This window comes from Falco peregrinus, chromosome 2, assembly GCF_023634155.1.
Source record: "Falco peregrinus isolate bFalPer1 chromosome 2, bFalPer1.pri, whole genome shotgun sequence".
NCBI lineage: Eukaryota > Metazoa > Chordata > Aves > Falconiformes > Falconidae > Falco > Falco peregrinus.
In genome coordinates, this window is record NC_073722.1 from 39,831,999 (window position 1) to 39,858,533 (window position 26,535).

The 26,535-nt window shown below is 40.9% G+C and overlaps 1 protein-coding gene across 5 annotated transcripts in view; it reads left to right on the forward strand.

Annotated features, from left to right (window-relative positions):
- ALMS1 (ALMS1 centrosome and basal body associated protein) overlaps positions 1-20,397 on the forward strand; it is a 76,023-nt gene extending 55,626 nt beyond the window's left edge. For 4 of the 5 annotated variants that reach the window (XM_055794469.1, XM_055794472.1, XM_055794471.1 and 1 more), the window contains 8 exons: positions 464-1,659; positions 4,990-5,101; positions 6,340-6,594; positions 8,294-8,538; positions 9,127-9,310; positions 9,527-9,590; positions 13,926-14,025; positions 19,923-20,397. In XM_055794469.1, the coding sequence (XP_055650444.1) occupies positions 464-1,659; positions 4,990-5,101; positions 6,340-6,594; positions 8,294-8,538; positions 9,127-9,310; positions 9,527-9,590; positions 13,926-14,025; positions 19,923-19,967 (2,201 nt within the window). In that variant the 3' untranslated portion in view covers positions 19,968-20,397. The remainder of the gene's footprint in view (positions 1-463; positions 1,660-4,989; positions 5,102-6,339; positions 6,595-8,293; positions 8,539-9,126; positions 9,311-9,526; positions 9,591-13,925; positions 14,026-19,922) is intronic. The other variant, XM_055794470.1, reaches the window with a different exon arrangement.
- The last annotated feature ends 6,138 nt before the right edge of the window (positions 20,398-26,535 follow it).

The following is a 26,535-nucleotide window of genomic DNA, read 5'->3' on the forward strand; positions in this document are numbered from 1 at the left end:
GTCTTATGTATAGTGCTGTTCTGAGTTAGTTAAGAGATAACGTTTAGGCATAGCCTTAGAGGGCCTTTGTACTCCCTGGGCATTTGTCTGAAAAGAGGCAAAATGAGTTGCAGCTGCCTGTCATGAGTTTCCATAAATACAAAAAAAAGACTCAGTCCAACTTTTGGTCGGAGTAATTACCTGTGGTGTGACTAGATTATTCCTTCAGATTCAGTTGGATAGAATATTGTCTTGGATTCTGTGTTGCAAATGATAGAAAACATTATTTATGTACTTGTAATAATGCTGAAACTTCATTTCTAAGTTTGTTGAATTTCAGGAATGGGTACAGTGATTCCTGCTTTTAATACTTTGAAGTGATTGCAAAGTATTAGGATGAAATTCATCCTTCTTAAGATTTGCTGTTTGCTACTTGCTTCCTTGTACAGAAACAAAACATTTTAAGTGTTTAATTCTCTTCTAGGACATACAGATCATTTGAAGTCTGTAAAACCCACTCATTCAGTCTTCAAATCTTCACGGTTCTACCTTCATCATCCAATGCCCGTGTGTGAGAGCTACTTCCTGTCCAACAGTGAGCTGTCAGAAGACAGTTCTGGTATTGGATATGCTAGACCTCCCTCAAGTGCTGTCTTGCAGAATTGGAAAAAACGACATTGGCATCAGCGTGGTGTCTCTGTTCATCATAAAAAAGATGGTGAAAATGAATTCTTTCCACTCACTGTGGAAGCAGATTACAGCAAGAATGAGGATCTAAATGCTAGTGCATCTTTGGGGAATGAAACATCAAGGAAGGAGCTACTTCAGCATGGCAGAAGAGCAGCAGAACGAAAAGCAGCTAGAAATTATCCTTTGCCATGTAGTCAAACAACTTGCCTTAGTGAGAATGTGGAGAAAGACCTACCACGGAGACAGAGAACCCACTCCAGTGGTAGCTTAGATGAGCTCTGGATTAAGTTTTTGGAGTGCCAGAAGAGACACCAGCACCGTGATTTTAGGAGTAATAGTGAACTGTCTCTTGTTGAACGCCTCCATCGATTGGCCAGGGTCCTTCAGAATCCCATTAAGCATATAATAATACCAACAACATCTGAAAAGAACATTTCTGAAAAGAAAATAAAGGGAAGAGAACCAAAGGAAATAAGACTGCCAGAACAGAGCATGTCTGAAAGTACCTTGGAGCCTAATGCAACACGTGTTGAAGAAAGACCACATATCACCCATGATAAAAATAGCTTTGTTAAGCTCAGTAAAAATAGGTCAGGAGAGAAAATTATCCGCCACATGAATAAAATTTTGGAGCACCAGCAATGCTTGGAAACTCCTAGTGACACTTCCTCAGAGTCAAGGCTTAGTAGAGATCATGGCACCATGATCAGTTCTGCCGCCTCAGAATCAGATGCAGTGACCCAAACAGAGATGGAAACTGCTACTCAGACTGAGGCGAGCAGTTCCATTTCCACCATTGATACTGCCAGGCTAATCAGGGCTTTTGGGCATGAAAGAGTGCAGGTGTCACCAAGACTTTCCCAGCTTTATTATACCATCAACCACCAGAAATGTCGCTGTGAAAAGTGGGACAAGAGAAGCGGCAAAGCAGTGGGTGTAGAATATCCAAAAGTTCCTTCTGAAAGAGCCAAGAAAAGGAAAGAGATCCAGGTATGTGGTTGGTTAGACCAAAAGACAGTTTTGACTAATCTTTACAGGAACTTTTAAACTGCTGTATAGTAGTAGAGTTTGTTATTCAGAGAATCATTTAAAATTTCCCAGAGAGTGTCGTTTATGTGGTAGGCTTCTGTCTTAGATCAAAGTAGCTCAAACAAGTGTCTCTGCCTTTCCAGGAATAAGGATGAGATCAAACTGTCTTAAAACATCAACTGTACTTTCTATCCCTTTGTTCTTGCCTTTTGTTTCTTACTTTATTTGTCTTGGGAAGCAAGATCCTCCTGTATCTGATTTCTGGTTGCCTGCAGGTTCTGTACTTTAGCAATTGTGAAGATGGTGGTGGTAAATTAAGGTCGTAGATTCTGACTGCATATTGCTACCTGAATTATCTCTGTGCAATGATAAATACCATTTCATAACAGTAGGAATTATTACTTGAAATTTCTTACTGTTTGTCTATCATAAGTGTTGGAATTATTTTGTCTTGCTTGAGTGTTGGTTGTAAGCTTCTTCAATTTCTGTATTTGGCACACGAGGCATATTAAAAGACCAAGTCTCAGCCATAAAAATTCTAGGTGAACAGTCTGGATTAAAGCTGTCTTAAAGTGGAGAAAATGTTTTTAATTACTTCAATTGAATTTGGCCATTGTCCTTTGGAGGAGAAATGAAAATTTCCTTAAAGAGGGTCTTGGCATGGATTTGGTGAATATAGTAAGAAATTACGAAGTCTTGGTGTTCTGTAATGTACATTAATGCTGAAAAGTACAGGAACAACTAAGAAATATTTCTTTTTTTTTTTTTGTATTACTGGAAGACAGTGGTATTGTCATCATTACTAATTGCTTTCATTAAAATGAGGTATTGTTTGTGGGTTTTTTTGTTTTGTTTTGGTTTTGTTTTTTAGTAGAAACCACTCAAACCCAGTCTGTGTGTCAAGTAAGGTAATGAATGCATGTCTAGGGGAGAAGCAGTCCTTTTCAAGACTAAGAATGTTTAAAAATATTTTTGTTAATATTTTTATTTGTAATATTTATTTAAAGGTAAAATAAAATTCTCATAAACTTGCAACATTGGGACCATTACTCAGAATACTGATGATCTAACAATGAAATTCGGATCCAGCATTTCTTGCATGGTTGCACTGTTTAGGGGATGGTTTTATTCCATATTACATTCATAAGACTAATCTTTCAATGTCTATTTTGACCTTAAAACCAACATCTTGTCTTTTGCCTGTTAAAATCACCCATGAGATAACTGATTGCAGTAATACTTTTATGAGAATAAAGGCTCACTGTTCCTGGTGCTTGCTGTTGCATTGAACCCATATGACTTTAGAAAATAGTATCTTTCATCTGCTGATGTTGTGTTCTTTTTTAAAAATACATACAAAGAGATACATGACCAACCTCAAATACGGAGTAAGGGGAAATTAAAGGCTAAATGGTAAACTTAATTTAAAATCCAAATTTTGGTAGTTTCTGTGGTGGTTGGTTGAACAGAAATCATCACTTACTGTTTTGTTTTAGTTGCAAATATCTGTGGTTCAGAGACAGATATTTATTTGTAGCAGGAACCCTACTCCTAGAGGGACTACTGTATGAATCTTCCAGGCAAGCACTGCATTTTGTAGCTCAGTTTTTTATGACAGCCTATTGTCAGCACTGCTTCCAGAAAACTTGGTTACAGCTTTTTTTATTTATAGATGCTGAACCCATCCCAGAAGGTTTTTATCTATTCCAGTTTCTGTTATTTCTAAAGCACTCTTCAAGCTGCCATCTGGTAGCAGGTACAAAGCTAAAGGTTGCGCTATTCAACTGCTCAAGGGCTTTGAAAGCACTGCGCTGAATATTCTAGTCCAAATAGGAATATGCATGTCAATATTCAGTATTGAATGGCTGCTTATATTTATTTCAGCAGGCTGATATGCATGTGCATGTAAATGGGTTATCTTGATTTTTTTTTTTCCTTACTTTACTCTTCCCTTTTGCCGAGCATGTATTTAAATTTGCTTCTGTTTTTTGAAAAGAGATGCATATCTACTACATCTGTCTAGTGCACTTTACTGGAGCTGTAATAGTTTTATGAAACTAAAAAATCAGTTCTTGCCAGTATGCATGAGAGTAAAAATTGCCTCCTTTTAATGTTGAAATGAAATTTATGTTTAGCACTGAAGTGGTGATAGCAGAGGTTCAATAAAAAGGTAATAAAAAAGCCTCTGTTCATTTCCATCATGGCAAGCATTATGAGTTACTAATAGGATACTAATTGCTATTATCAAGGAAAAAAAAAAATCTGTTTCATAATTAAAAATTAAATTCAGCATGGTTGCAGAGATTGGTCTGTGCTGCACTGTTGGATTTGAAGCCTGGGGATGCACTGTCAGTTAATTGCTATTAATAAAGTACTAACCTTCTCTGTTTTTTATATAACCAAAAAGCTTGCGGACTAGGTACATTACACTCACAGAGTATATTCCTTCTTAAATGGCTGTAAACTTGTAATGTCATAAAATTTAAATTAATTTATTAAAACAAAGTTGTGCTGCTTACATCCCTGCAGCTGGCACTTCTGTTTGTGTGAATGATGAAAATGTGAAACTAGTGTTTTGCCTAAGCCATGCTTTTACCATGTGACTTTTATTTCTTGTTTTTATTGAGTTTAATTTTCTCTGCCTGGAGAACTTTGTATAATGAGGATGACAGGGTGAGAGAACTTCCTGTGTTTTGAAAGGACTCATGTCAGTGGTACAGAACTGGATTTCATTGTGAATTTACAAAGTAGTATGTTGATCTTTCAAGACAGTTTGTCCCTCCAGCAAACCCAGCAACCTTTAAAGGCTTTTGGTTTGAGAGGGTAGGAATATACGATTCAGTTTAGATGTTTATTCTCGCTCTTCCCAAAGCAGAAGTATTTCACACTTTGCAGTCTCTCATGAAAGCCCAGCCAACAAATGATCTTACTGCAGCAGAGGTTTTTTTCTAAGTCTGTCTTGACAGGTCACATTGTCCCATGAACTCTGGACAAATGAGTTGGAGGATGCTCAGCACTGTACAGAATCTCTTGCCTACAGAAATAATGTCCTTGTCTTACTATAATGGGATTCTGAAAATGCAGTGGTGCATGAGGATAAAGTCAAGGCTGACTGTTGTGTGGTGTAGCACTAAGAGACACTGGTCAGCTTGTGATAAACATCTAAGTAGCCATTGAATTAAGATACAACAAAGAGTGATGGCTATACTTTTTTGCTGTTTAAAACCCACTTCCTGTTCATTTTGGTTAGAATTTCAGGAATTTCTGTTCTCTTGCATCCTTTTTTTCTAGAATGCAATCTCCCTTTCATCAGATTCCACTTCAAGCAGCGCTTGTTGGGGGCCAAGCTCTGCTCTTAGTAACAAGCGACGGACGCGGATGCTCAACAAAGGTATCCAAGCAGGTGAGCTGTTGAATTAGACTTGTCTTTTCTGTATTTGCTTCTGCCTTGCATCTCTTTGGAAACCATTCTCCAAAGTCTGTTGTGTGTTTCTGGTGATGGGTATATACAAGCAGCATTCTTCAGATTCACTTCAAATGCTTTTGGAGAAAGATGTAATGTTCTAATTAAAATGAGCCATTTCATTTTCTTTCTTGGTCTGCTTTAGTAGCCAGTTTCCTCACTCACAAGTTTATTAACCTAAGGGTCTGATCCATTTCAATAGCAAAGGTGGACTAGCTGTAGGTTTTTTTTTTACATTATTTTCTCCTCAAGACATCTGTTACTCACAGAATGTATTTTGTAAGCATATGCTATTTCTGAAGGCAACTGCAGTGTTTCATATTCTTCTTGGTAATATTTTGGATGTTATATTCTATTTAAAACATAAGCTGATCCTGGACTGGTACAGTTCTGCATTTGGGTTTTTCTGGTGGCAATTATCAGTTTCTTCATTGCTTTCATTTACACACCAACTTCCTGTTGTCAGATTGAGTAAGGGCCTTGTTTTGTTTGTCAGACATATCAATGATTTATTATGACTTTTTTTTTCATGTGCAAGTGGATTGAACCAGAAAAGTATTTTCATGGCTTGTTTTCAAGATCTCATTATGGTTTTTTGAATGTTGTTGATGCCTTCCATGTTACATATTTCTGTTAAATATTTGTAGTGCTGTGGGCAAACCAATCTTCTATAGCCAAAACATCGTTTTGGAAGGGACACACTGGGTAAACAAACAGGTTCAGAAAACCCTGCAGTACCATTGTCCAAAATGTAAAGCTTTATGTTGACCTGCCACTGTGTCTTTCACCAGCAGATTTGAAGTTGACTCTTCCGAGAGTCAACTGGGATCCCCAGCCAGGGCCATAGTTGGTTCAAGTTTAATTCCCTTCCCCGCTGGTATCTCTATCCATATCTGTGTTTGGTTTGCTTGCGGTAATTGATTTACACCACTTCAATTTTACTAAGATTATTATACAGTAACAATCCTGAGTCACTGTAAACTTTCTTCAAAGTGGGAGAGTTGGAAGTGGGAATATAAAAGATTTTTCTTTTTGAAGGTGGGGTAAAGAAAGTGATCCTTCAGCTTCAAAGTAAAAATTGAGGGTCATCCCCTGAACTATGGGTGTCACACATACTGATGTTGAAGTACTTCCAGCTGCTCTGGAATAAGATGTTACTGCTTCATTTTCAACTACAGGAGACTTGGAGATTGTGAACAGTGCAACTAAGAAAAACACTCGAGATGTTGGTGTGACTTTTCCTACCCCAGGATCTAGCCAGCTAAATCAACAGCCACAGGAACCCTGGCATTGTGTTGATGGTAATTTTGGAGAGTCAGATGGTGTGGTCACAGATCATCAGGCAGCAAGAAGCAAGGACAAGCAGAAAGGAGAGCCAGGCAATTTTTTCGTGGAGAAAAGGATGAAAAGGAGCAGGCTGCATTTACCACAAGGTCAGTCCAAAATACACTTTCTCTGCAGACAGCTGTATTTCTCAACGGCAACCGGCAAGTTATGTGGGGAGGATTAGCTAGGACACAGAGCAGTCTGTCACTAGTACAGTCAGTTCTTATTCTGGTTTTAAGCAATGAATTTTAAACAATAACACTATGTCAAATGAACTCTAGTGCTTTATTATGATTGTATTTTCAGTCAAGCTGTTAGATGCAGCCTAGCCAGTAAAGGCAATAAATAGGAGGCAATGAATAAGGTAAGGAAAGATGAATGAGATGGGAATCATGTAGGTACTTAATTTTGATTTTAAGGTGTAAAGGGTTCCGTTAAGCTCTGAGTAACTGGTCACTGTAAGTTGTACTTACTGTTCATGTACTGAGGCTTCAAGAACAAGTATTTTTTCAGGAGTACTTGAGGAGCACAAGATCCGTGGTACCAGAAGAACTAGACTAGTCTCCCTGTTTTTAGCTAGAGCTTGGTTTTGGGCTGATGGTGTAGCCTCCTGATTTTTTTTGTCCCTTTTAAATTTCCTGTCAGTCTTCACAATTATTAGATGTTTAAAAATGTTTTCCTTAGTCATCTTTGTTGTTATTACAGGGACAAATCATTCTCTCTCACACCATTTTAATCTAGGAAATTTAGAATATCTACTCAGACTACTAGCTGATGCATTTCAATCCCATTATGTATGTAAATTGTTAGTAATCTAATTTTTATATACATATTTAACATTTGGAAGATGTAAAGCATTTGATCTTCAAAAATATCTATAGAAAGCCATAGGGCTTAGGACAGGAGAGAGGCTCCTTGAAATTGTGTGATTGCTGGTGAGTATTCTTTCTATAGAGAGAAACCTGCAAACTCAACCATTTTGTGCTTTTTCAAAAGTGTCATTTAATAAAGACTTGCTGGTTTTCTGACACTTGGCAAAGGAATTGTTTTGAAACTGCCAAAGATGTCTCTTACAGAGTCCCGCTGTTATTAAACTGAAGTGAGTATTTATTGCAGTGTTACGCCACTGGCTGGATTTAGCCAAGACCTTGGGGCATTGTCATGGTTTAGCCCCAGGCAGCAACCTAGCCCCACACAGCTGCTTGCTCACTCTCCCCTGTGGGGTGGGGAAGAGAATTGGAAGGATAAAGATGAGAAAACTTGTGGGTTGAGATAAAGACAGTTTAACAGGTAAAACAAAAGCTGCACACACAAGCAATGCAGAACAAGGAATGCATTCACCACTTCCCATGGGCAGGCAGGTATTCAGCCATCTCCAGGAAAGCCGGGCTCCATCACACGTAATGGGGACTTGGGAAAACTAACGCCGTCTCTCTGAACGTGCCCTCTTCCTTCCCCCAGCTTTTTCTTGCTGAGCGTGATGTCATGTGGTATGAGATATCCCTTTGGTCCTGACTGTGTCCCCTCCCCTCTTCTTGTGTACCCCCAGCCTACTTGCTGGTGGGGCGGTGTGAGGAGCAGAAAAGGCCTTGACTCAGTGTAAGCACTGCTCAGCTGTAACTAAAACATCCCTGAATTAGCAACACTGGTTTTAGCACAAATTCAAAACACAGCCCCATATTAGCTACTATGAAGAAAATTAGCTTAGCCAAAATCAGCACAGACATAAAGGGCCATAGATGGGAATGGAAAATAGGCACATGTATTGTCTACAAATTTTTATTCTTTTCTGTGGTCTTTTAACAGGGATTTCATGGTTTGTCCAAGCAGAAGACTTGAAATCTGAATCTAGGAAAGAAAACCATTCCAATTCCTTTTCTGGTCCTGGTCCATCTTGGTTTGAACCATTGACCAGCACAAAGCCTTGGAGAGAGCCTCTCCAAAAGAAGAACTGGAAGGAGCAACAGCACGGCAACATGATTCAGCCAGCCGTTCCAGAAGGTGATGCTGGGAACAGGTCCTCACGACCGCTCGGAAAGCTTACACTACAGGTAAAGGCATGTTGCACTATAAGGCTGCTGAGATCTTGGCAGGATTTCAGGAGTTATGCTGAATCTTGTGGAAACACTTTTTGATCCTTTTTTAAAAGCATTTCACCTTTATAATCACCTTTATAACCATTTATAATCGTTGGAAAAGCAAAAAATCCATCAGTCCTGTTTGCTTATGTAGTCTGGCTTTCCACAATACACTAAGCTATTTGAATTGATCTAATAGATTAGAGCTTAAATCATTTGGCTTCAAGAACTGGAGGGAATGTAGCTGACATAATATCAAGTCATACTTGCTTCCATACAGAAATAATACTGTGTGATGTGCGTAGTATGCAATTAAAATGGGCTTTAATTCATACAGTGCAAATGGTGTATGTGTGTGCACATACACACACATGCATACAGGGCGTACACTTCAGATCAGGTGTGGTCATGCTGAATATCTGTATGTTATACCAAATACTACTTTGATGGGATTTTCTTCCGTGCTTTCATAATGGTGTTTATATATTTTGATTATTCTCTTCCAGCTGTAGGGAGGCAGTCTGGCCACTTTAAACTTCGTTTTGTGTCATCCCATTTTAGGAGGCTCTTGCAGTGCATCGTCCTGATTTCATCTCCCGCTCTGGAGAGCGTGTGAAGCATCTGAAGCTTGTAATGGAGGAAAGGAGGATACAGAGTGTACTGCAGTCCAAACGAGAAGAGCTACTTAATCCTCCTGAGAAAAGAAAGGGCTACAGGAATGCAAGTCACATGCTGTCTGATCGAGGTACCTTCATGGTTCGGTTTTGTACTTTCTATAGGAATTAATGCATTTCCACATTCTACTTAAGGGTGTGTGTACTTGTAATAAAAGTATTACAATTACTTAACATTATTGTCTATAAGAATCCATAATTTATAAAGGAGTCATATTGTTGCAATAGCATTCTTTGTGAGAAATAGATATATTCACCATTTTGTTATCTCAAAATTTTCCATTTAGGTTTTCTGTTTAGAGAAAACAGAAGAACAATTCCAAAGAGTGAAATGGTTCTAAGATCTAAACGGTAAGATTAACAAAAATTTCTTTCAGATAGATAAGTGACCTGGATAGGAAAGGTCGATTAATCATATCTGCAGTCAGAGAACTGGGTGTTGGAGGTAACTCCTCTTTTTTTGGTGTAAGATGTAGAGACTTTATCAAAGGCTGAAAGCACCTGTTTAGAAGGTCTGAGAAACAGAATAATTTTGGAAAAAAATTATTTGTCTAACTAAACCCGAGTATTCTGCTGCACTGTCTGCCATCCAAGCACTACAGCAAACTGTGCAAGTACTGGATCCCAGAAGGAGAGGAAATGTAGGGTGTGGGTCGCTGAAGCATCTGTATGGTTTTAAACATTAACAAACTAGGTCATTGGTGCAGGAAGTGAGGCATCATTTCACCAGATGAAAGTAGCTTTATGTAAGAAATAATTACCCACGAAGGAATACAGAGGCTTTTACCCTTGAAGAAAACCACCTTATGATAGATTTTTGCCTTATTTTTGACTCAGTTCATATATAAAATGCACAGCATGCTGACAGTGTATTAAACATTTGGCATACCTATGCTACAGAGAGCACCTGAAGGTATAATAAAAAATAAGAGTTTATTGCAGCTAGAACCTGAAGCAGTAGCAGGGTCAAGAGGAGGTTGTTTAGAAGAGTACCAGTTCAGAAACAACATAAATACTTAAATTAGAGTCTCATGAAGTCGTCTCTGATAATTTGTAAAGTTACATAAAAATACAATGAATCAGTAAGTTGTTTAGAGTCAAAACAAAGCAAAGGTCAAGAGTGTACCTTGAGGCAAAAGATTCTTTTAAGTAGTTGGGATTTCAGCATACAAGCAAGTGCTTTGTTGCATTGAATTCCTGAATTGACAATGCTGTGGGCCAGGACTGTTTCACAGCATCTTCATCAGTAGTAGCAATGGGATGGAGCACACCTGAACAGGTTTGCAGGTGACACTGAACTGGGAGGACTAGTCAGTATGCTGGAGAGTAGGTCTGCAGTTTTGAGACATCCCTGCAGGCTGCGGAACAGCGCTGAGGGGAGTCTCGTGAAGTTCAATAATGGCAAATACCAAGTCTCTTCTGGGGACAGAAACCCATCCCAAGGACAGGCTACCTGTAGAGTGGCCCTTCTGGAAAGGGCTGTGGGGCCCTGACAGCTCGTGGGCAGCAAATTGAACGTGAGTTGGCATGATGAAGGCCAGCTATTTCATATGTATTTCATTCATATATATTCCATATATATATGATGAAGGCCTGCATTTCGGTGGATATTCCCTCTGCTTGGCACTCATGGGACCACAGCTGGATCCTTTCTCCTGTTCCAGGCTGCCAGTACAAGAGAGAGGTCAGCAAAGTTGGATGTGGTTTTGAGGGGTGTTGGAACTAGATGATCTTTAAGGTCCCTTCCAACCCAAACCATTCTGTGATTATGTGCAAGTGGCCTGAGTCTGGTGGAGGCCACCAAGACAGTCATGGGGCTGGAGCACATGGTGATGAGGAGAAGCAGCAGAGGCTGGGTTTGTCTGGCCTGGGGAGGAGGAGGCTGAAGTTGAGGATCTGGCAGCGGTGCTTTGCCAGAGGAGAAGGCAGAGGCAGGCTCTTCTTGGAGGTGCACAGTGACAGGACAAGCAGCAGTGGTGGTGTGTTGCAGTAAGGAGAAATTGTAACTGGAGACAAGGAAATCGGTTTTTCACGAGGAGGGGTGGTAAAGTGCTGGACCAGGACCCCCACAGACATGGTTGATCCCACATCCTTGGAACGAGTCACAAACTGACAGGATGAGCCTGACCTAGCCTTGAAGTTAACTGTGATTTGAGCAGGAGGTTGGCCTAGGTGACTTCCAGAGGTCTCTTCCTGCCTCAGTTACGCTGTGATTCTACAAAATATCTGCTGGAATATGCAATATATAAAATAAACCCCTTGATAGAGATGATTGGAGAGTCCAAAAAGGATGTTTTATTTCAATAGATTTTGGCATTTAAAAGTATTTTTAGGGCATTAATAGAGAGGAGGCAGAAGTGGTAAATGCAGTAAAGATGTCAGTTCCCCAAGGAATGCATCTCCAGATGTTTTAGCTGAAGTAGAAGGATGTGGGTTTGGGTCACTTGGACTGTGAGATCAATGTATCTGAACTCATAATTTCAGAAACTCTGATTTCATAATAACTGAACTCACCAGGTTTTCTATGGGGACTGATTCAGGCAGTCACAATTGATGACTTTTTTTTGTTCTTGCTGCTGTCATAATCCATCTCTCAGTTGGAGCTGGGAAGAAATTTGTTCTGTACCATTCTTTTGAAATGCACACCTATAATGAGTATGAAGGCTTTTTCTTTTTCTCTTTGAGGGTATAAATGGAATTTCTCATGGCAAATTAGCTAGGTAATGAAAACAATTTTCAATTAATTTCCCTACAATTTTGCATTACCTACTTCTTGCTCTAAACATCTTTATGGTAGGATGATTTGTGAGGGGTAAATCTTGATCTTTCTTTGAGGGGAGCCCTAGAATGGTGAAATCCTTTAGAGAATGGTGAGACAGCAGTAAAGCAAACCCTCAAATCTTGGGGGTATTCCTACCCCCGTCCAGTAACATGTGTATATACCTAGCACCCTCCAATGCCTTCCAGCAAAGCATAAGAGGGGTAAAGTAAGCACCTAAATGTGATTTATTTCCTCTTTTCTGTAGCTGTAATGTGGGTAGTGACATTTTTAGAAAAGATGACCTCCTAAGAGCAGCTGCAGACAGTAGGAAAATAGGTATACACAGGAAGGTAGGCCACTGGAAGGAGTGCAATTGTTCTTGTTTTTCTTCTCTTTTTGGGTGTTGGATGTGTATTTGCTTGCTCATCAATTCTACTGTGAAGTCTGATAGACTGTTAAATGCATTTGTGTAGAGGACTGTAGAAGCTACAAATGTGTATGGCTTTGCCTAGCTGATGCTGGGGAATTAAAACAGGACATAAAATTCAGTACTAATTGAGATTTGGATTTTATCTTTGCTTTCTTGATTCTGCCTACTTAGTTATGCGTTATCATACAGCTTCCTATTTGTTTTCCAGCTAACTCCTCATCCTTCTCTGCTTTGAAACATGCAAGTGACACCTAACTTGTACTGACTAAGAGCAAAGGGGTGCAAACTGATAGACATTTACCTCCCGCTCTTCTCTTGCCAGTCTGAAGTATTACTTATTTTGTTGCTGGAATTAGTACCAAGACAGCTGTCAAAAATGCTCCTCCCAGCTGGTGGGCTGTATTTATTTGCAATGTTCAAAATGGAGCGTGCTGAAATATTTTCAGATAATAGGAGCTGAAGGCATAGATGTGTTTAAAAATATTTGAAATGCCAGCTGTAATTGTGCAAAGATATTATACAGATGGAAGAATGGAACAGTTTCTAAAAGAGTATAATGCAGCATTGTGTTTGTAACAAGTAGTTTTGGTATTTTTTTCTATTTGCTGATTATCAAATCAACATGTTAAGAAAGGACTTATAGCAGGATCTGTCTTTAAATATTACAGGACTGAAATTTTTGGACATGGTTTATTTCCACCTCCCATAAACTGCAACATTTTTGAAGCTGCATGTTTCTTGGCAACCACTCTCATGAAATTAGTAAAGCTTTATGATCTCAAAGGAAGATTTGGGGAAGGCAGTGTGAGCAATACACTACCATCCCAGCTCTCGGGTTCCTCTTTTAGATGACAGCATGTAAAACTGACTAGAATAGCGCACTGACTCTGTACTGAGCACCAGTCATCTTCTATTCCATTCAAAGCATCCCTTGCTGTTTGCCTCTGGTATGGGAGACGTTCAGCACTGGAGAAGACAAAGAATTGATCTAAACAGGGCAACATTGAGTGTTGAAAACACTAAAATTTTGAAAAGATGTCTAAATAGCTTAATTCAGGTTATTCTTGGGATAAAGATATCGCTATTGATGGATAAACATGTTACTCGGAATCAGCATAACCAGTACGGAAGAGCAGTGGGGCTGTTCTGTACTGAAGATACTGGAGCTCTACCTTTTGTAGCTGGGTAATCATATCAGCTGTATGGTGACTTGAATGTTGAAAATACTGGGTTTATTTATTATTGCTTTAGGAGGTGCTGCTTGCATGAGAAAAGGCATTATGGGATGTGGGAATTTCCGGTATCACAACTGCTATGTATTCCACATTTCCCCTGTGTGACACTAGTTAACCCCTAAATAATTTTTTCTATGCTGTGGTTACCCAGTAGCCTTTAACAGAATGTGAATATGAAACAGAGGTTTATTTTTTTTTTAATATCAGTAAGTTCCATCCTTTCAAGTCAGTTTTTTTAACTTTTTGTGTTTACACTTAAGGATCTATGAGCAGCTGCCAGAGGTGCAGAAGAAGCGAGAGGAAGAGAAGAGGAAAATGGAATACAGGTCATACCGCCTGAAAGCACAGCTTTATAAAACAGTACGTGTTCTAGTAAAGTATTTATGCTGGAACTTTTTAGATTTTTCTTTTTTCCTGAAGTCACAAGCGTCATAGTAGTATTTACTAAATGTTAATTTTGTGGTATTACTTTGCAATTTCTAGGTGGTTAGGATGTATTAGCATTTAATCAGGGTCAAAGCAGTCAAGCTTAGTAAAACTTGGAACAGGAAAATCCCCCTGCCTAACCTAAAATCCTTCCAGGACCTACACATGGTGTATGGAAAAAAGACAGGGAAGCATGGTCCTGATTATAGTATACAAAGAAGGTCTTGTGCAGAGTCCTGAGGGCAGAACAGAGGGATTATCAAGCATGCTTAAAGGAGCATGCTTCCCTGAACTGAAGGTTGCTGGTTTTGCTCTTGTGACCCTTGCTGTAAATGAATTTAGCATACACAATTCACAGTTAACTTCGCAACCATGGTTAACAAAGCCTGGAGTCATCATTCTTTCTTTTGCTTCAGTGTAGAGTTGGCAGTCCTGGTGATAATTTGTTAAGTTTGGGGGCTGTGGATTTCACCATTATGTGTTTGTTCAGCTGATAGCATGGCCTTGCCACACTGGCACTGATCAGCTAAGGAACTCCTCTGTCTGGCAAGTGGTAGAAATAAACCGTATCCTGAAGCATGGGTGTGACTAACTGAACCACAAACACTTACTCAGCAGTTCAAGAACAGTTTCTGTGCTGGAGCCTCACCACACAACCAGCAGCAGAGCAGAGGTGGGCTGAGAACTCCAGGATTTTGGTGAGCAGGAGAAGGAAACATTGGGGCCCATTTTGCTGGCTTACTGTAGGACTGTGCTGAATCCTGCCTCATTCTGCCATGAAGCAGTGAGATCCCTGAAGGGAGCTGCTTCTGTCCCAGCAAACAACTGCTGCTAATGCTCTTCCTCCCTGGCTCTCCAAGTTGTGTAATGTGCTTTATGGCAGTCTGTTAAACACAGGTTTAATTAATGACAGAAAGATTGAGAAACTCTGTGGTAGCGACTCACCTGGGTTAAGCATGATAAGTAACATGGAAGAGTGTCTTCTGTCCCTACGCCCTCCCATGTGCATACATCTAGTTATCTAGTATTTCTGTGTAACAGGCAGTATCAGTTTATATGTCATGATGCGATAAATGTCCTGATCAAACAGAGAAGGCCCATTTGTCCCCTCTGAGAAGTGCATCTCCAAAACTGACTAGCGTATCCCTTTTTGAGCTGTGGTAGGCATATGTATGCTTAAGCTTTCTCTTAGGACTTAGTAGAATTAAAAGATGAGAAACAACAGTTTGCAATACAAACATTGGGGTTCTAACTGACTTACCTTCATGCTTTTTAACTAACCCGTATACCATAAAACGTAGCCTTCTGGAGAGCTCTGGCAGCAGGCAATAAACTGCATTATAAGCCTCAGTGATTTAAGGACATGCGTTGAAAATAAAAACTGATTATTTTTTTTTCTCTCTGGATCTTAAGCTTGCACTTCAGATTGAGTATTGCATCTCTTTCCTGGCTGAGTTGTCCTACCAGAACTGGAATAATAGGGTTAGTTATTTGTCAGGAACAGCAGTAATTGGATTTTAAAAGTCAGGCCTTGTAATGCGGTATATTATCCAGAATACCTTCCTAATCTGATTGTGGGTATTTACCACTAGAATTACTTGAATTTGATACTACACTTTTGCAGGGTATATTCAGATCATAGGTTTTTTCAGTAGTCTGAGAATCTCAGATGCCTGTACAGAGCCTCAGGTGCTGGCCTGTACAGAGCCAATGAATGCTGGCAGTGACTTGAAGTAGCCTAGTCAGCTGGAAGCAGAGAGGGAATCAAATCAGATGTTTTGTATATAAGTATGCTTTTGGTTGGGAGAGGGATGATGATTCATTGCAGTAAACATTGTAATTTTTTTGTCTTCCTTGATGCAGGATAGCTGTAGTGAGTAGCTGTAAATACAGTGAATGGTTTGTTTAGAATTTGCTTAATGTGTGGCTGAGAGCATCAGTATCTAAGCGGATCTGATTGTGCATGAAAAAAAGAACCACAGATTTTTTGGAATGACTCCAAAGATGACACAGAGTATTAGGAGAAGAAAACAGCTGGTACAAAAGCTAGAGTAAAAATGTGTGTAATCTAGGGTTGTATCATTTAAATGTAGCACTGTACCCAAACTGTGGTCTGAGTATCTCTCATAGTGGCAAGTTTGTGAACTGCTGATGTAGAACAGCAGATCAGTACTCTGGAATAGATCTGACTCTTCGTTTTAATTACAGTCACCTAGAGGAGGCCTGTTGTGCCTTATACAGATGTAGTAGGGGAACAGTTCCTTCCAAGATCATTTGGCATATATCCAGACAGATTTTGGGGGAAGGTCTGGGAGTCAAGAGAGTCAAGTGCCTTGCTCAAGTCTGTGTGTGGGTCAGTGATGGAGTGGGGCATAGTACTCGTATTCTCTGACTCCCAGCTCAGTGCTTAGTGGCATGACCTGTCCCTGATGAAACTTCTTTGTCCTTCAGTCTTTGGATTTTGTCTAGCTAGCACTGGTCATCTTGATGGAGAAAGGGTGTACTCATGCCCCAGCCACTCCAGAGTGCAGCTTAGTAGGTTAAACTGCTGGTGAAAGTGTGTGCTTGGGCATGTTTCTGAACTCCTGTTCTGGAGTGCCTGAGGCTTACACTCATATTTTCTTGGCTGACTTTCTGCTGTGCAAGTGTTAATAGCTGGCAGAGGAGCACTAATGAAACAGCTGGGCAGGTGGGGATGTCTTAAACTGCCAGACCAGCTGGATTGGTAAAGGAGAGTCTGAGCACTTACTCTCCTTTTCCAGCACCTGTGGCCAAACACTTTGTTGTAATAGTGAAGTGTGCTTATATCCTAAGTTTATTACATCTCTGCCATGATGTGATATGGTGCTGGGACAGTGGTTGCTTCTGTTTCTTTCACTGATACCAAAGGAGTAGCCATGTAAAGCTAGGTGTATACCTCACGAATAGCAGTACAGCTGGCTCTGAGGATGGGATTTTCTAGCAGTACAGTGTGTGTGCCATTTCTGCAGGGCATTGAGGGCTTACAGGTTAGGGGTGATTAAAATTTGGGAAAGGAAGCAATGAGTTAAACATGTACACACACTCATACCTGTACATACATGAACATAGTCAAGTGTTGTTTGCTGCAGTACCCTCGCACCAAGATTTAAAGGTATGTCAGATATAACTTCATATTGATGTAATTTATGGGTTGATGCTTTAGAAGAAAAAAGGACGGCTTTTTAGAAATGTATTGTGAGAAGAAAACAAGTTTCCAGTGTTTGCAGCGTGAGCAACAACAGCTACTACTACTGTGCTCTGGAGGCAGTGTGTCTGTCATTAGCTGTAGGGAATCAAGAGTAATGACCTTAGTGTCCAGGTTGAGGGATGAGATGCAACTAAGTTTATTTGGCTCAAAATAAGCCCCCAAATTAGTAAATACATATGAACAAAATTTGCTTACCTTTTGTGAAGTACAAGTGAAAATATTCATGCAGGACACCTGAGAAGTAAGGGCTGTCAGTGCTTGTTTTAAGGTATATATGTGCTACAGTGGCAGTGTGGGGCAGCGCAGTGGGAGGTGAAGAGAGAATGAAATAACGGTTTTGTTAGCACTGAGTGAGGATGAGGCCCTCAGGGGGAAACAATATGGGCTCATATAGAACTGGAAATGTATCAAAATTCCTGTGCTAGAAAGCAGCTGAGGGGTTGCGCAGGCATTCTTAATTTTTCGAATTGTCAAATGCCTATCTTTAATAAGATAGCAAAGTTATTTTTATCATAGGATGCACATGGGTCTGGGCTGATGTTCTGTCCCATTATCCCTTTGCTTTTCTACTTTTAATTTCAAATAGAGCATAAAATTGTACTAGTCTGATAAGGCATGGTACATGCCCTTTAATTTTGAAAACTGTAGAGTCAAGACAGATTTCTGATCCACTGGCAGCATAAGTCAGAACTCTTTCAGCCCAAATTAAGTGAAAATGAGTTTTATGAGTTATCGGATGCAAAATTGTTCTGTTACTGAGGCTTTTCCATTAGATGTAGTGAGTTTGTAATTTTTGTAAATAGGGAGCATGGGAGAAACCTCCATAAAGGGCATAGCAGAGTTATTAATTTATACATTTTCCTCTATCCCTTAAAAAAAGAAAAAGATATTACCATTCAGGAAGACTAAACGCTATTTTATTTATGGATGGGACATGTACTTTAGGGCCTATGCAGGATAGGGGCCACAAGATGTCACTACCCCAAAGGACAAAGCACATGCTTCTAGATGTGTGAAACTGAATTGCACTTTGCTTGCTGCTTTACAGTAAATTTTTTTTAATGTTTGTTTTTCATCCCCTTGGTTACATTTTCTCTCCAGTCAGCAACGTGTTAGGGTTTTTTGTTCTGTATTCGCTTCCTGGAATGGAGCAAAGAGGCAAGATAGCATCTAATTGCTGGTTGGGTTTGCTTGTTGGATTGCAAAAGCGCTTGTGAGCTGTGAGGACTCATCAGCGGTTTTGTGGTGAGGTGTTTTGAGACCGTCTGAGGCTTCATGAAGTACTGTGGACAGATTTCACACTGAGATTCATGTCAACAGCTTTGCTGCTTTTTATATGTATGTGTGTAAGCAGGGTATATTCTGTATTGGTATATACACTATATATAGTATGTGTATATACTTTATACACGTATACTGCATACTCTGTGTGTGTATAAAGAGCTGAGCTGTGTGCTGCATTCATCTGTGATGCAAAAGGTCTCTTCAGGTGAAGGCTGTATCATTCCCACTGCTGTTAGTAATACACGAGTTACCCAAAGCTCTTACTTTATTCTGCACTTCTCTGAAGCCACGTAATATGTATTCTGTGCTTCAAAACATCAGTGATCTGCTGGCTGAGCTAGCAGAATGATGTGGTGTTTCATTTTCTGGATTGCCCATTGCCATGAGAACGGGTCACATTAGCAGGTGCCTGGGGAAGAATATCGTAATAGAGCCAGCGTTAACAGTCCTTCTCAAAGATGCTCTCTAACAGTCTGGTGTGATTTGTGTCCATGGGGTTTTGTGTCCATCTTTGGATCGGTGGTTTGGGTTTTAGGTTTGTTTTTTTTCCTCTCATGAATTTGCCCACTTGCTTTGTGAAATGTAGATGTCTGATGTTTGCCACACAGCAGGGCAGTTTCACAGTTTAACTGTACAAGACTGTGACTGTTCACACAAAGTATTTGGTGGTTTTTTTTGTTTCACTTTAAAATCTGTTGCCAGTTGTTTTATACAATGCCTTCACAGACTATTTTTGTAAGAGTCTGCAAATAACTTTACCTTGTAACCTCTTCAGGCTGCTTAGGATTGTATAGACTTTTCATCTCTTCCTCTTCAGTCATGGCGCATCCCTCCCACTGTAGTGAAGAGTCCTAATTTATTCAGTTTATTGTAGAAGACACTTCCTGTATCTTCCACTGTGCTTGTTACTGTTCTCTGTAACTCTTCCAGTTTTCCTGTGTGGTTTCATAAATGTATCACAAACTAGGGAATACATGACTCCCAGAAGCTCATGTTCAGAGGATGAAGGGAGGGACATGCATCACGGTTACTTAGGGAAATAGTCTATCAGCTAATGTCAGGATGTATTCTGACTCTTTAGACCTCTTTCTGACCATTCCCACTGCAGCCAGCACAGGAATGTCCTGGTGTTCTTCATACCAATGAGTGGGAAACAGTTAGACTGCTTTAGCTGTCCTAAAAGGTGTAAAATAAGCACTTCCTAGTTTCACCCCTTGATACTCTGTTCCGAGAACTTATTAGCACTATTTTTATGCTTAGAGTTTTTAATTTTTAGAGGAATAACACTCATTTCTCTCACTTTGTTTTTATCTTTCAGAAAATCACCAACCGTGTCTTAGGGAGGAAGGTGCCTTGGAACTGATAAAGATCTCCTGTTCAAATTAATGTGTATTATGCTTAGTAAACTTGCAGCATAAAGGAGATTGTAACGTGGAAAAGATAATGCAGTGAATACTTGGGCAGTGTCTGTTTTGTGGTATTCAGTTCTGTTGTTGTTGTGCTAGTATAATCTTGCTGCATTTAAGAGTCAATGATGATACGAATGACAGGTTTTTAAATAAATGCGTGTTTTTTGTAGTGGTTTTATGCACTTCCAAAATAAACATAGTTTGGGAGTACTTGGCTCATAATATAACTACCTGATTGGAATAGCAATTTTATATATTTATTTTAAATCGGTTTTAACAATGATTTATTTTTTTATTTCCTATCTCAATGTAGATAACTGACTTGTAATGTTTTGTACTGCAAAAAAATCCTTGAATAAATAACATTGGATCAGTTTGTGGTAACTATTGCAGCAATCATGAATGTATCGTCCCTGTGGGTATGGGCAACATCTAAAAACAGGGGGCTGTAATCACCTCTTTCTTTACCCAACACAGACCTTAAGTTACAAGGTAACTGTAGTGGCCCTTTAAACTGAAAGAGTAGAGGAGTTGTGATTCACTGATCTTTTGCTTAGTTTGCTGGGTTTCTGTATGAGCCAGGAGAGTCTAATCAGAGAAATTTTTATGCTGTTTGGAAATTTTTAAGTCTTGCCTGGAAGAGATCCCTTCACTTCATTTAGATAGTTGCATTCTGACAGGATATGTGGTTGTACACCTAACTAACAGCACAGTGAGAAAAGGTGATATGTAAAGGTTGTGGTTCTTGGTGATAGAAGCCTGAAGTTTCAGCTTCATATGTTTATCAAAGTAGAGTTCATTTGGTGTACAAACAGGAAAAGACATCTGAGGGAAGACTAAGTGGGTGTGAACAGTGGTTTCCTTATCTTCTGTACTTGAAATGTTCATAGCAATTTAGTTCAATGAACAGCTGTAACAGTGCGCACAGTGCTGTGGAGGGTGAGGCACAACTCAGAGATTTTGACCTCTCATGTTCACTAAGAATTTCGAAGTGCTTCTCGTTTTACCCCTTGGCTCAGCCATCCAGCTGTGGCTACAGTCCAGCTCTGCCGGTTACCCCTGGAGTTCACATTGGGATGTAATGAATCAAATCTTCAAATGATGGGAAACGATGTGATTTCTTTGAAGGTCAGCAGAACTGCACTAAATTACCCTCAGCAGAGATTTGGCATAGTATTTTTCAAGCTGTGTCCTGTGCTGGTGGTACCATGTGCTTTTAAAGCAGCTGTTATATCCTACCCCAGAGTCAAGTGTGAGAATATATCTGGGTGTAAAGATTTTTTTTTTTTATTTTATTTGGAGCATGCAAAAAACCCAACCACCACAAACCCATGATCTAATATGTTGAAAGGCCATGTCTGGTCTGGTCTCAGAAATCTGAAATTAGAAGTACAGCTTAGTACAGTACCACCTGGCTGTGATAAATCAGCTCAGAAAATGGCTTATCTCTTTAGACCTTTTCACTTTTCAAAACTTGTTTTTGCCTATTTGCTCCTTTCAGTGTCTTGTCCGTGGGATCAGTTTGGATGCAAGTTGCTTTGCCTTTTGAAGCGCTGTTCTGGGGCTAGAAAGCAGCTTTGTAGGCTGCTGAAGAAGGTGCTGAAACTTGCTGGTGCTGAGATTTCTCATGCGACTCTGATATACATATGAATAGGTTTGTTCCTTGCGACAAGAAATTCAGTTGTGTTGGAGTCATGGAGACATGCATCTTGCCTCACTGAGTGCTCATTTAAAGCCAGTTAGCTTCTTAAATATGCTTTTAAGCTTTCAACTAATGAAAAAAGAAGAGAGGTTAAGGGCCCTGCTGGTGCCTCAGGGGATGCTTCTAAGTCTTCTTACAGTCAGATAACACAGCTGATGGCTTTTTTTTATTTGTGTCCATAGTGTGCCAGTGTGTTGCTCCCTAGCAAAAGCATAGAGGCCAATAAACAAGCGCATTGCAAACCGAGGAGAGGTGGAGGCAGTCCATTTCAACTGGTCGGAGTACCCATCCTCAGCTAAGTAGAGAACTATAAGTTATAAAACCTTTCAAAACAAAGAGCTGTTGCAAATTTTTTAACGTGTTACCTTGCTTAAAAATGTTCACTAACTATCAAAATTACCTAACAATTGTTGTCATTCTCTGAGTTAGAGTTGCAGCTTGAGAGCTGTAGTGACAAGTGGCTGTAATTCCTCATTTAGTAATAATAACTTAGTGGTTTTCCTTTGCTAGGGGGGGGAAGTGTGTTTGCTTCTGTTAAAATGTTTCTGTTCAGGCGTGCTTTAGTATATCACAATGTGTGATCTGAAGATTGTGCTTGGATGATTTATGCATCTTGGGCTGCACAAAGAGTTTACACTCTGCTTTCTGAAATACTGTAAAGCAAATATTCTCTTTGCTTTGCACACAGCAGAGGAAAAAGAAAGTTTTGTAGAGGAACAGTATGAGATTGTTTGACATTTCTCCCCAGAGGAGTGAGCATCTGCAATTCCAGATGGAATCAGGAGGTGCAGTTTCTTAGAACTTCTGAAAATTAGGTCACACATAGGCAGATTTAAAGGAGGCAGGTCTCCTCCTCAGCCCTGTACTCTTTAATCATGTTATCATCCATCCTTCTCTGTATTTCTTCATGAGGGATGCTAGTGAAGCTGACTTACACCCATTCCACTACCATTCCTTGTTGTCGTCAGGTCAGATAAAGCTTGTGCTGGGTGAAAATGCGTCCAGTGTTTATAGTTCTATGGAAGGAGTCTGTTGACATTTGGAGTCACTGGTTCAAACACACAAAATTTCTTTCCAAAAACTCAGGAAATTATGCTTGTCTTGTGTTGATTCCAGAGTGGAGTCATCTCTTCTTAATTTACTGCTACACAAAGACTTTCAGGGTAAGTTCTGCAAATCCTGGGAAACTTAAAGAGGGCAGAAATGGTTTTTTTGAACGCTGCAGGCTTCTGTTTTCAGTAAATCAGAAATGTTCTTTGATCAGCATTTGCTGTGCCCACCCCTCACAATGATTATTCTGTAGATACAAAATGGATGTTTGAGTCTCACCAAAAGGCCACCTGTTGTAGCTGCCCTCTCAAAAATGGGGAAAGGGCAGCACTTTGACTGTTGAGTTGTCTCTGGAAACTTAAAGCGGCTTTGATTGTTGGTCATTTGTACCTTGTTCATCAAGTAAATAAAATGACTGGTCTTTGGCTTTTGATGGCCTGTAAATGTGATGTCTACAAACTGAACCAGAGGTGGGAAGCATGATGGATATGTGAGTGAGGTGACGAGGTAAGGAAACTGCAGAGAAAAGGGGTGTAAAAAACCACTTTACGCTTTGAAAGGTTCCTTATTTTAAAATAAGAGGCTTGTTTGCTCTTCAGAAGTACCTTCTGTCTCCTCTTTCACAACTATTTCCACTAGTTCAACTTTCTGTGCTGTAAATTCCATCCTGATGGACTACTTATAACAACATGGGAAGTCCTCTGGTTCTTGGTGAATGTTTTCAGAGTCCTTTCTATGGAGAACCATCGTCAAGTCAGAGGCCTGCCACATCAGGCAGTGATGGGGCTTGAGTGGATGTTGTTTGGAACACGTTCTCTCATTGCTGGTACCTGGAAAGATCTCCATGGAAACCAATTGCAAGGATGATGTGAAAATATAGTTGAAGTGCGCAACTTCCTTGGCAAAAGGAAGTTCCCCACAGAACATGGTTGTGTTACTGTAAATCTGTCTAGGCATGGCCTGGTTCAGAGTGGCTGACTCCTGCAGTACTGCTTCCCAGAAGGACTTCTGCCATCTGCCTCTGCCGGTGGGGAATTTGTTAGTGGTCGTGCTTGTAGGAGAGCACAACTTAATGACTTTGAAGAAAGAGATTTGCCTCATGTGAAAGCAGGTAAGCTAATGGCTTCCGCTTATCCGTGAGAGCATCCTGGTTTATAATTCACTTTTCCTAATGAAGGAATTGCTTCCTGGCTGGCTGTTCATTAGTCCAGATCAAGCTTTAATCCAGTGAGGAAGATCTTAATATATTTCTTCCTTTATTTTGCATTTATTAGTTAGCCAGCTGGGCAGCTGTACTTCTGTAAAGCTTGAAAGTGTAACATGAAGTCATTGGACATGCTTGTCGCAGGCTTGGGGAGGGAATTCAGCTGAACTGCTGAAAATGGAAAAGACACGATTCTTTCACACAAGCAAGGTTTGAAAGTCAAACTTTTATTAATATTTTTCTCCCTACATCAGCAGATAAACTGAATGCTCTGGGCCAAATTAGACCCTGCGGGAGGGTGAATGACCTCTGCATGACAAATGAAAGCCATGTTGATTAATACACTTCTGGAAGGCGCTCAAATTCCATGGTGGTGAGGACAGTTGTAGGAGGTCTTGAGAGGGGAGGTGTTTTCTTTTTTAAATACAATTATATTCATGTACCCATGTGCTGCAGCCCTGTCGCTTTCTAGCTTTATCGGAAGCTACTTCAAACTTGTTTTCATGATGCAAAAGAGAGGAGAGACTCCAGCTCATTTGTCTAAAGTTGTGTTGGCTCCTCTGCTGAATTTCTGTTCGGTACATCCCATGAATCACTCTGCCGTAGGGGACGTGCTGCTGGTCTCTGCCCAATCTCCTTGACTCATCTGGTGAGTAGCCAGCCCTGACATTCCTCCAGAGAGGGGTAAGTCTCTTGGACTGGAGATACTCAAAAATACCTCTGGGTGTTCTCTGGAGACATTCAAAACCTGCCTGGACATTATTCTATGCAACGTGCTCTAGGAGAACCTGCTGTAGCAGTGGGTTGGACTGAATGATCTCCAGAGGTGCCTTCCCACCCAGGCCATGCTGTGATTCTGTGGCTCTGAGACTCTCCAGTTGGATCTGGAGGAGCTATCATGCCAGGCGTGCACTGCGGCCTCCTGAATGCCAGTGCATGAGGAGTTGAGTTCCTGTGGCACTGTGTGCAGATTGAATAGTTATTTTAATAGGAGATTATATGAATTTTGGTCTAAGGAGACACTATTTTTAGGTCTGTCAGGCACAAGTTTTTATGAATGGCGTAGAGCTGTTTTACTATGTTACAGCTGTCCTTGTCCTTTGCAGAAGGACCTGTAACTGGCTACGAGGGATGCCGTTTCTGAGGATGAAGCAGTGGTGGAAGACCAAAAGTGCGGGTGCCCAGGATCTTCCTGAGCACACCCCCTATGCTTGTGTACTCTGTGCTAGTTGCCTCCTTCAGTGAGTGCCTGGGAGGACAGGAGCACCCTGAAAATGGATAACAAGAGGCTCTCCTTGTCTTTAATTCCACAGTTGTGAGTGGTCCCCCTGCCCCTGCTTCACATGTGCTACTCTTGGCTTACTCTGGGACGCAGAAATCCCCGACCTCGGGCTCAGCTGCCAGGCTTTGTGACCCAGCTGCAGACCATGGTCGGGTGCCACAGCTTCTGTAGGCTTTTGTCAGCAGATGTATCAAGTGATTAAGGCTGTAAGCAGGGGGAAGAACGCCTGTTCCTTTGCACAAAAAGGCCTTTTATAAGCTGCTCTGGATAACCACCAGCCGTTGCCACCCTCAGCCCTGTGTAGGGCCACATACTTCTCCACAGCTGATGGGCATGCTCAGGTTCCCTGTGCCAGTGGGAAGCAGAAAGACTTCTGCCTTCACCTAGCCCTGAGGCTGCGCTGCTTTCTGTAGTTGAGAAAGTGGAGGAATGAGAAAAAATATCATGTAACCTAACAGTGAAGCTATGTCGTGGTGACAGGCTGCTGGGGGAAGACTGGAGCTTGTTGTCTGCACAGGGTTTCCTCTGGCTTACGGTTCCTACTCCATCCCAGCCCCTGGCTCACCCCTCTGCAGCAGTTCTGGCCACCAGCTGCCCTTTCTTGGAAGGACGTTTGCAGCACTCTGCAGCTCTGCACAGCCTCGTCCCTCTGGACCTTGCTGATGATGGTTCCCTGGTGGCTGAAAGCCCTGTCATGCCTTTGAGTCTCTCCTAGTTGTGTGCCAGGCTGCTGATTTACAGCTGCTCTGCTGAACTTGCACCAAGCTGCCGGGATCTGAGAAGGGATGGCCATGCCCTCTGTTTCTCACCACGTTTCCGCAGGTTTATTCTTTGGAGTGGCATTATTTTTTGCAGTGACTTTATTTTTTGCAGCATTTGTCCTCTTGTGGAAGTGGTGGGATTCGCACAGCCCCTCCATGGTGAGGTTTAGCAGTAGGCTGTCTTCAAGCTTAGGGGAATCCTTCCTGGTGCTCTGCAGAGCTTGGCCCAGAAAGGGCAGAAGATGCTTGGCAGAGCTTGTGGTGTGAGTGAGGTGTTGCTAAATGGCATTAAGCCCACCTGAGAAATGCTGCACCTGAGGCTAACGGGGGCTTGAAGGTGCTGCTGAGCTGGGGAAGACTCACTAACACTGTCCAGATGTTTGCATCTGCTGGTTGCATCCGAGGGCCCTGTTAACAGGACCTCCACATGTGTCAGAGTGCCAGGAGGGCTCTGACTGTGCTGCTGCTGGAGCTCTGCTATTTAGGTTTGCCCTTTGTGCTGTGAAACCCCAGAAAAGTCCCC